The sequence below is a fragment of the Camelina sativa genome, chromosome 11 (genome assembly GCF_000633955.1).
Source record: "Camelina sativa cultivar DH55 chromosome 11, Cs, whole genome shotgun sequence".
Classification (NCBI taxonomy): Eukaryota; Viridiplantae; Streptophyta; class Magnoliopsida; order Brassicales; family Brassicaceae; genus Camelina; species Camelina sativa.
The window spans coordinates 5,344,108-5,354,353 of record NC_025695.1 but is presented as its reverse complement, the minus strand read 5'-3'; the positions used below and the strand labels follow the sequence as shown (position 1 = coordinate 5,354,353).

The 10,246-nt window shown below is 36.6% G+C and overlaps 2 protein-coding genes across 2 annotated transcripts; one reads left to right on the top strand and one right to left on the bottom strand.

Annotated features, from left to right (window-relative positions):
* On the top strand, positions 325-2,330 carry LOC104721771 (translation initiation factor IF-3-like). Its single transcript, XM_019231611.1, has 9 exons — positions 325-753; positions 836-875; positions 965-1,024; positions 1,111-1,163; positions 1,254-1,303; positions 1,430-1,463; positions 1,562-1,634; positions 1,738-1,830; positions 1,933-2,330. The coding sequence occupies exons 1-9, from the start codon at positions 404-406 to the stop codon at positions 2,020-2,022; spliced, it is 843 nt and encodes a 280-aa protein (XP_019087156.1). The 5' UTR covers positions 325-403; the 3' UTR covers positions 2,023-2,330.
* Positions 7,394-9,639, bottom strand: LOC104721770 (L-type lectin-domain containing receptor kinase IV.4-like). Its single transcript, XM_010439839.2, has one exon. It carries the CDS (start codon positions 9,588-9,590, stop codon positions 7,566-7,568), a length of 2,025 nt encoding a protein of 674 aa, XP_010438141.1. The 5' UTR covers positions 9,591-9,639; the 3' UTR covers positions 7,394-7,565.

Genomic DNA, 10,246 nt, shown 5'->3' with positions numbered 1-10,246 from the left:
CGGTTTCGGTCGGTTATTTGGTTATCGGTTATTTTGCCCAGCCCTAGTTGTAAATATAAAAACTTTAGTGCTGCTTTATTAGTGAATAAAAGAAATTATTACTTTCACTTGAATTAAATTCTGAACAAACCTAAAATATGACCTAGAAATTATGTTTTTGCTCTATTACTATTAGTGATACTGTACTTAAAAAGTATAGAGCACATCAATCACATTCTTAAAGATAGAATTAATTTTTATGCTTACGCGAAGCAGAACAAAAAGTACGTACATACATATATGTCACTTTCTAATCAATAAGCTAATTCACAATTTCTCTGTTTCAATTATCAAAAAAAAAAGGCAAAATCTTTTTTAAAAATTAGATCTTTTTCAGTCTGGTGTGTGTAATATTTTGGATAAGATGATTTTTTTTTGTTTCCTTCTGAATCTGATCTGTCAAATTGGTAGAGAGAGAGCCATGGCTGTGATCACGAGCACCGTCGGATTCAACGCCATTCTCGCCGCCGGAGCCACCAAAAGTAAAACGGTGTCTCATCGTACATCCTCTGTTAAATCTAAGCTCTTTGGTCTCAGACTCTATCTAGCCGAACTGTCACTTGTTTCTCTCCCACCTTATCATCGTCGTTGCCCTGTTATCACCTGCCGTTACGGTGGTGGCGGCGGAGGTGCTCGGTTTCCACTTCCAGGAAATAGGAGAGGTAGGCAAAAAGAATCAGAGGATGATGATGCGCTTGATATCTCAGCTATTAGGTAAATTTGGAAACTTTCACTGGATTAATGAAATTTTGATTTGATTCTGATGTATAGTATTGATAATTTTCAAATTGAGTAGGTCAGCCACTGTAAGGCTTATCGATGATCAGCAGAACATGGTAATTGAATTGAATTGAAGTTGCCTCTTGGTGTTAACAACTTTTGATTTCAGCTAAAAACAGAACCAATAATATATTTTGTTTTGTAGATTGGTTTAGTTTCCAAAGATGAAGCGGTTCGAAGAGCTGAAGAAGCTGAGCTTGATCTGGTTTGTGTTTCTTTTGAAAGCTTGTATTTTTATCTACCTTAGCATTATCATCACTAAGTATTTGGTATGCCGGGATTGGTTTTCAGGTGATTCTTTCGCCGGATGCAGATCCTCCGGTTGTCAAAATGATGGATTACAGGTATACTATTATCTTAAAGAATGATTAATTTGTACCGTATGGATTGTCTATAGAGGAGAATGATTTTTTTCCTTTTTGTTTCATTATCAGTAAATACAGATACGAACAGCAAAAGAGGAAAAAAGAACAGCAGAAGAAAAGTATATGATCATCCTTCTCTGCTTATTAACTGGAAGATAATGTTAAAACTATAAGCTCACTTACTTGTGTCGTATTTACATGGCTGAATGGATTGTGTAACCTGAAGCTTTGTTCTTATATGTCAGCTACTCGCATGGACTTGAAGGAGCTTAAAATGGGGTAAATATGAGCCTCTCTTTTGTTTTTTGTCGTTGCGATTGACCTTGTTTAGAACTGCTTCTTTTCAAAAGGTTTCTGATTTTTTGTTTCTACGGTAGTTATAACATCGATCAGCATGACTATTCTGTACGCATGAGAGCAGCTCGGAAGTTCTTGCAAGATGGTGACAAGGTTTTTCTCATTTACTTTTTCTGTGTTACTACCGGAACATTTTAGGGCGAGTTCTGTCCATTCTAATTACATTTTACTGCTGCGACTCTTGTTATGCACTCAGGTTAAAGTGATTGTGAACATGAAAGGCCGGGAAAACGAGTTTAGAAATATAGCTATTGAGCTCCTTAGACGTTTTCAGACTGAAATAGGAGAGGTCTGTATTGTCCTCTACTCTTTTTTCTTATTGAAGTTTGGTATCGAATTGGCATGTGAATTGCCCCACCTTAAATGGATCGTGTTTGTCAACATCCTGCAGCTTGGAACTGAGGAGAGCAAAAACTTCCGGGACAGAAATTTGTTTATCGTCTTGGTGCCAAACAAGGAACTTATTCGGAAAGTGCAATAACCGCCCTCAAAAAAGAAGAAAAAGCCAGCGGATGATGAAGTTAGAACAGCAGGTATAACTGCAACGCAAGATATATGATACGCAATTGTCTGGTATCAAATTAATCACCGGATAAAGATTGGAGTGCTAGGCATACTTATCTGAAGATATGATATCTGGTAAATATTCTGCGAGTTTGAGAAATTTATGTATAGTTCTTTTTTCTACTATGCTGCTTGCATTCCCATGTGTCTGTAACCATAGATATAGATTGTTTGAATGTAAGATCTTCCTCAAATTGTTTTGATATACCTTCAAGTTTTCAACAATTAAGCGTAGTCATATAGATTGGAATAAGGATTCAAAACTTGTTGAGTCAGAAAAGAATTAGCAATTATGAGTGATATAATGTTACAGGATGAGTACAGTTTGACTTGTGTTAAGGCCAAAAACAGGTCACTACCAATAATGTCCGCATGAACAGTCGAATCGACACCATAAGTGATGGAAGCGGTTGGCGTCTCTACAACAGACACTCTCTCTGTGATCTTTGAGATGAGTTTGATTGCGGTGTGACAGTCTAAACACACCCGAAGATTCTTTATGATCCGGATTTCAGTTCCTGGCTCAGTGGCTATGACTCCAAAGGCAATGGCTAGGCCTCACAACATAAATTTGTAAACAATTATTACCTCTGGGGCCATCTTGCAGGATTAGATGCACACATGTGATATAACTTTTTTTTTTTTTGTAATACCTTAGGTTTTGAACTTTTAAGCTCAAAATTGAAGAGGAGAGAAGAAAGAGGAAATCTATCGAATAAATAAACACATGTGTGTCTTCTGGGTTGTGAGATGACGGAACCGTTTCCTCAAGAAGCTCTTACCTTGAAGATGATGGCTTTGTTTGCGGCTTCGATAACTTGAAATGCTCGGAGATAAGGATATCGAATTACTATTATTCTCTTAGCTAGATATGAAACTAGGTGAGAACAGAGTTATAAATAGAGAAGAAAGAAATGTCTTTTAACATTGTTTTCTGGCTAGTCTCTGATTCAACAAAAATATATATATCTTATCAAATGTTTATCTGAATTTTCTTTATTTTAGATATGAGAAAATGTATATAGGAAGACTTCAATGACCCTTCCTAGTCTTTTGTTTTCAGAATATCAGAGTCATTTACTTTTAAAAATAATGACTTTGTTAAGGAACATCCTACTGTGCCCCTGAAACAGTTTTATACATGCTCATTACGATTAAACAGCTTTATGTTCAAAAGTACATAAAAATAAATATATAAACATGCTCTTATGTAAAAAAAGAGGTACATATGAAATCTCTAAACAAAAACATATATAGCACTCTCACTTGGAAGGCACGCATGAAGATCCTTAGATTATCTCTCCTCACCGGTTTGGCGTTCAGCGCTTTTGTTAACCGGCCGTCAAACACTAACAACGCCGTTGTCTTGAGTGGCGCATTAATATATGATGGTTTTTAGGTGTTTTTAGCCATGATATAAGTCTTATTTATAGCGTCTTTTTGATATTTTTAGAGTTTTTTGAGTCTTTATAGGATTTAGCATAGATGAGAGCATAATGAAGCTAAATAGGAGGATTTGGAGCACATTCAAGCATTGAGGCTAAGCTGTGAAGTTGGGAGACAAGTTCAGAGTCTTGCATCGGTCGATGCAAGTGATGGTGTCGATCGATGCATCATCCAGCAGAAAAATCAGAAGTTTTCTCACAAGTTTTGAAGGTTTACAAAGTTGCCTTAAAGTCTTCCATATTTGCATCATTAGTCCCTGAACGTTTTTAGGAATATAAATAGGATTTTTGGGTCATTATTTAGACCTAAGTTATTTTCAAGTTTTATTTTGTGCCACCTTTTGAGAGACAGACCTTGAGAGCTTTTTGGGAGAGACAAGAACCCAGCCCTGTTGAGAGAAACTTTTCTAAACTCTTTTGTTCTTCTCTTTTGAATTTAATGATATCTATTTTATCCATGGTTTTTGTTTCATTAATCATGTCTGAGTAGATCTCTTGTTAGGTTCAGGGTTCTTCATAGGATTTTTATGATTTATTAGATCTGTTATTTTTAGGATTCTTTATCTTTCTAGATCTTCATCTTAGCTTGTTCTTCATATTAATTCTTATTGATCACCTAGAATTAATTCTTCATGTTTATTTACTTTAATGGGCCTTCTCAAATGGGCAAGGCCTTGTAAGCATACAGGTTAAACAGTTACAAAATGAGAAAACAAAAATCGGTCCATTAACAAAAACGAACTCTTCTCCTGCTGATTTAAACGTGACCTGAAGCAACCGATTGGAACAGTAATCCCGGCGAAAGCGAGACCCACTCTTTTGTGGCAGAGACAGTAAGGTGAACCATTGCCAGAAGCTTTCGAAATCTGACTCCGGTTCAAGCTCACCAACTCACCTGACCCGGAACATATCTCCCGGCCTGTTCCAACTCACCTGACCCGGAACATATCTGTCTTCTACCAAGAGCATCCACCTCGGTTCTTCTCACCATCCAAAAGAATCCACACCGCCACAACCACATCAGATGGAGGAATCCCTCACCACCGCTGTCGGGGAAGGATCTTTGCTCACCCCTGCCTCCTAGAATACTCCAAGACCTACATGAAGCGCCGCCTGCCTTACCTTACAAATGACAAAAACCAACCGCAAAGCACCGCCTCAGATGGAGTGAGAAGACAGATCTGATGCTAGGCATCAAAACCACCATCGGGGAACCCTAAAGATAAACCCCCAGCCCCTCATTTCTCCTCCAAGCCAACGAACCACCAGGGAGACAAATCGACACACAAATTCCTCAAACCCAGATCCGCCAGATTTAGCCACAGATTCGACGCTGTCCTCAAGCCTTGGAAAACTATAATTACAAACAACATGATGACACAAAAGCTAAAAAAACATACTTGCATCCAAAGCAAGTATATCTGGGAGAGAGAAGCCTCTGTATTGGGACTTTAGTTAGCTTCCGGGAAATATAAAAACAAAACAAACCCTGGATAGAGTTATCGGCGATGGCGTTCCAAGCAGATCAGTGACGAGTTCTAGCTGGTGCACAACGTTTGCCAGGAAACAAAGGTTTTCCAGTTAGCATCTCGGCAAATATGCAGCCAACGCTCCACATGTCCATCGCCGGAGTGTACTGCACAAACATACCAAATCCATAAGCTCACACATCACATTATGCATAAGGTTTTATATGGAAACGGAACAAGAAATCAGGATTTCAGAATTTTACGTTGAGAGTAAAATTCGTATTATTTTTTTATATACATATATGAACTATCTTTTTATATTTATTAAATTGTTTACATTTTTAATTTCTTATAATTTTAAAATTTGTTAAAACAAAGTTTTAGCATATAACACATGACAAAAATCTCTAATTATTAAATCTGACATTTGTCGCGATCACATGAGTTACTAACTTTGAAAACTAAGATTTATATAATAACATAGTATTGAATACGCTATCGAATCATTCACCAATTGAAAAACTTAAGAAAATTACATTAATTTCTTATTTTGATTATCTTAATTTTTTTATATTATGTTAATCACTAATTTTAACACATTAAACTTTATATACTTTAATCACTTTTCTTTATAAATTTCTTTTTACTATATAATTATAATAAATAATATTCACAATTAATTTACAAATATTTTCCTTATTAATTGCACATATTTTCCTATTGAAATTAGTAATTTAATAGATAACTTTCCTATTATAATTACTGATATAATAGATTACTTTTGGTTTTTTATATTTTGGAAAATATGAAATGTAATCCTTTTATTTTTAGGTTTTTTTAATTTTTCCTATAATTATTAAATAAAATTTCTTTTCACAGTTGTCAAAATATTATCAATATACTTGACACATGTCACGATTATATGAATTACTAACTTTGAAAACTAAAATTTATATAATAAGATATAAAATAAAGACGAAAAACAATTAAGAGGTCTAAAACAACAATTATATGTCTAAAAGATCTTAAATTTTGTATTTTTTTAATAAAAATCATATTCATATAGAAGAATTTTCCAAATTTTTTTTTACAAATTCAGAAAACATAAATATTAACCAATATTCATATAACAGGAAAACTAAACAAGAATCAGTCTTTATATATGTTATAAACAAAATCAAATTCTAGCATTAAGCATCATCTTTTACTCCACTATAAACATGAAAAAAAAAAATATAATATACAAATACAAGAAAACATGAAACACATTTGAGAAAACAAAAATAGTTAGGATTCTTAGGGCTTAAATAAATAAAAATAAGGAAAGAAATTTTTTTTGTTGACATAAAAATTTGGTTTTGAACTCAAGTGGAAAACATAAATGAAAATATTTTTGAACCATTAGACCAAAATTTTATATATTATGTGGGGGCCGAGGCTAGCTGATGCCTTTTTTATACAAGACAGCCGTGAGGCTAGCCAAAACAACAGGCTGCACTGCTTACTTAGCCCTGGATATCATTACCTTACCGGACGGCACAAAACGTGTGGCCATTCGATACACTCATCACTCTACGAAGAAGGTGAAAGACCCAGAAACCAAGAAGATGGTTACAATGGTGAAAGTGACAGATGTGGTAGTGACAAGTGACAAAAGAGACGGTAGATGCTCTCTCAACCTGGTGGTCGGCGATGAGACCCACGACCTAGCGAAGGTGGCTGCCTGAAGACTGAAGAGAGAGAGAGCCGGTAAAAAAAACGATCGGTAAAATAGTAATTCCACTATTTCTTATTATTATTACTAGATAAATACCCTGTACAATACTATGTGCGGGTTTATGGCTTACCGTTTTTTAAATAATTTTACTATTAATTTTTTTTAGTAGAGTTTATCTTTGTAAAAATACAATTTGATGTCGACTGTTTAAATATTTCACATAGGTTTTCTCATTTTATAATTGAATAAATTAGATACATGCATGAACAACTTTGTTTTGAGAAATATAAACATTATACTATTCTTGTCTAAAACTTCAAAAGAAAATATTTTAAATGAAAACTTGATCTAAGAATGCATATTTTGTTAACAAAAAGTTTTTTCGTTAAATAAATTTTACATTTATTCAAAAAAATGCTTACGTATTTAGATATATTCATACTTAAGCTTCTCAATTAGATACTATGAAACATTAATATTTTCTATTGTTTGACGGCCAGTTAAAAAAGATCCGAACGTCGAACCGGTTTGAGATAATCTGGAGATAAGGATCTTCATGCATGCGTGCCTTCCAAGTGAGATTGCTATTTACTTTTTTGATTTAGATTTATTTTTGAACATAAGATAAGAGCATGTTTATATTATCTAATCTAAATGTACTTGTGAACATAAGTGCATGTATACATCTGTTTCAGGCGCACAGTAGGATGTTCCTTAACACAAAAGTGATTATTTTATAAGTAATGACTGATATTCTTAAAACTAGCCCTCTTCTAGTTATATATATTGTGTAAATGTAATGACATACAAATGTTATGATATTCAAATATCACCTCCCACCGGAGAGTATAGAATCAGCAATGGAAGTTCCACCGATAAACGTAGCTAACTCACCAAGTCCGTGGTTGATTCCCAACGTCATCCCACCCCCACAAAAGTCAGACGGCGAAAATTCTGGTAACATTGCATCTCCTTTTAGATAATGTAACACTTGTCTCATTGTTGGTCTAACTTGTGGATTGGAGTGAGCGCATAACAAACCTAGCTTCAAAACCATTTCGACCTCTCTTTGGTCATACTCGGACCCTAGTTTTGGATCCTTAGCATCCAAGATGTTTTCCTCTGTCCAAAACCCAAAAACCCAATCCACAAGCAAGACCCTCTCATCATTCTTATTCTGGTCGATAGGACGTCTACCGCATGCTACTTCTAGTAGGAGCACCCCGAAGGCAAAAACATCAGTAGCTGTTGTGGCCCGCCCTGCCCTGATGTAATCAGGGGCTAGGTATCCCCATGTTCCAGCGACATGGGTGGTTTGAGGATCTGACCCGTGACCGCACAGCCGAGCTAAACCAAAATCCCCCAGTCTCCCATTGTGCTCAGAGTCTAACAAGACATTGCTGGCTTTGACGTCACGGTGAATCACCACTTGTTCCCACTCCTCGTGGAGGAAGAATAAGGCAGATGCCACACCTTTAATGGCTTTAACCCTCTGTTTCCAGTCAATTGTTACCTCCGGACTATTGTACAAGTACATGTCTAAGCTTCCATTGGACATGTAATCGTACACCAGAAGAAGCTCGTCTCTTCGGCGGCAATAACCCAAGAGAGGGACTAAGTTTCGGTGACTCATACGACCAATACTCACAATCTCAGCAACAAACTCCTTCAACCCTTGTTGGGATTCGTTCGAGACTCTTTTTACAGCGATCGCTCTTTTTGTTGTCTGCATGAAACCTTTGTAAACCTTACCAAACCCGCCCGATCCAAGAAGGTCCTTCTCCTTGAACCCTTTGGTGGCATAGTACAAGTCCTTGAAACTTATTCGGTTTTTCCCAAATTCTTTTTCCCAATCTTCAAGCTCCTCTGCAAACTTTCTCCTCCTCCTCACAATGAAGCGCCCCAGAAAGAGGGAAATCAACACGGGAATCATCAAGAGGGAAATCAACGGCATCCAGTTCTTGTAGAATTTGTATATTCTCGTAGGCCCCACCCACGGAAACTTCGGGAGTTTCGTTAAGGCCAATGGCGGAGCTTCGCCCTTCAACCTGAAACTCCACCCGAAAACATAATGTTCCGACATAATACTACCAGTCGACGAGGAGAAACCTACGTACATATCTTGCAGAAGAACCGAAGTTAGATCTCTGACAATAGAAACAAGCGGTTTTCTAGGTTTAACCTGTCTGAACGGAGCCATCGTCACATTGATTCGGTTGGTATATCCATCGTAATCGACCCAAACCTGCATACGCTTACGACTGATCAAAGTGAGATTAACAAACTGACCTTTCTCGTCCCAGTACCCAGCCGGAGAACTTTCCACTGACCTCAGGCTATTGATATCGATTCCGACATGGTTGTCGTCCGTATCATTGAACTCCGTACTCCGAATAGTGTCTAATTCGACAGCGAATACGTGATTAGAACCATTACCATTGTTGGCGTTGTTGAAGAGACCGAGGTACTGGTTGGGACTGCCGAAAAGGAGGCTGGAGTTAGGAGCGACGACAAAGGCCAAGCCGTGGCCGCTTAGTATCGAGATCAGGGGATTGATAGCGAAGACAAAGGTTGTGGAGAAGGACAAAGCAGTGCCGTTTGGAGAATCTTTGAACCGGATTGGTTTCGTATAGAAGGCGTGACCAGTAGCCTGGACATTTGACTTGGTTAGCACCAAGAGACCGTTTGATGTGACTGAGGCAATTCCTTGGGTGGATATATTATTATTATCTCTAAAAGTATAATAATACTCGGACACGAATCCATTGTAAGTGAAGTCGAGAGTTTGGGAAGAGGACTTTAGGGATTGAGAAAGTAGGCTGTAGAAGAAAATGGTGAAGAGCTTCATGAACATGGCTCACTATTACTACCTTTTTTGTTTATTGTCTCTGGTTCAGAGATATTTTGATTTTATAAGACATACAATAGTAATATATCGTGTGAAGAGAAGAGAATGTCTTAAAGTCGTCGACGAAAATGTAAAAAAGAAAAAACACAGTAAAATATGTCGAGAGAAAGTAGAAAAATCGTATTTTCGTTTTGGTCAATGGAAAAGTCGTCACATAAGTTTCATAGAACCAACCTCATGATAATAACGCTGGATCTCCTTCCACGTTTCATTTTTCACCGATAATTCATAATAGCAATGGATTATAAAATCGAGTACGTTGTCGTTAATTGTTTTTTTGAATAACTAAGACCAAGTCCACCGACAGGAACGTTCTGACGTTTCTTTAAAAAAAATATATATATATATTTTAATCAAGAGAATAAGCGAGAGAGAAGTACACAAAACCAAATAAGATGTAAGTTGAACAAATTCCAAATATAAAGGTATGAAAAGAGGTAATTGGCTATCATCCTAAGTGCAAGAATAGGACTTACTCACCTATGTTTTGCTGATGATTTGATGGTCTTTGTTGATGGTCAACAACGATCGATAGAGAGAATCATTCAAAATTTTCAGCAGTTTGCGGATTAGTCAGGGCTTCGAATTAGTCTAGAAAAGTC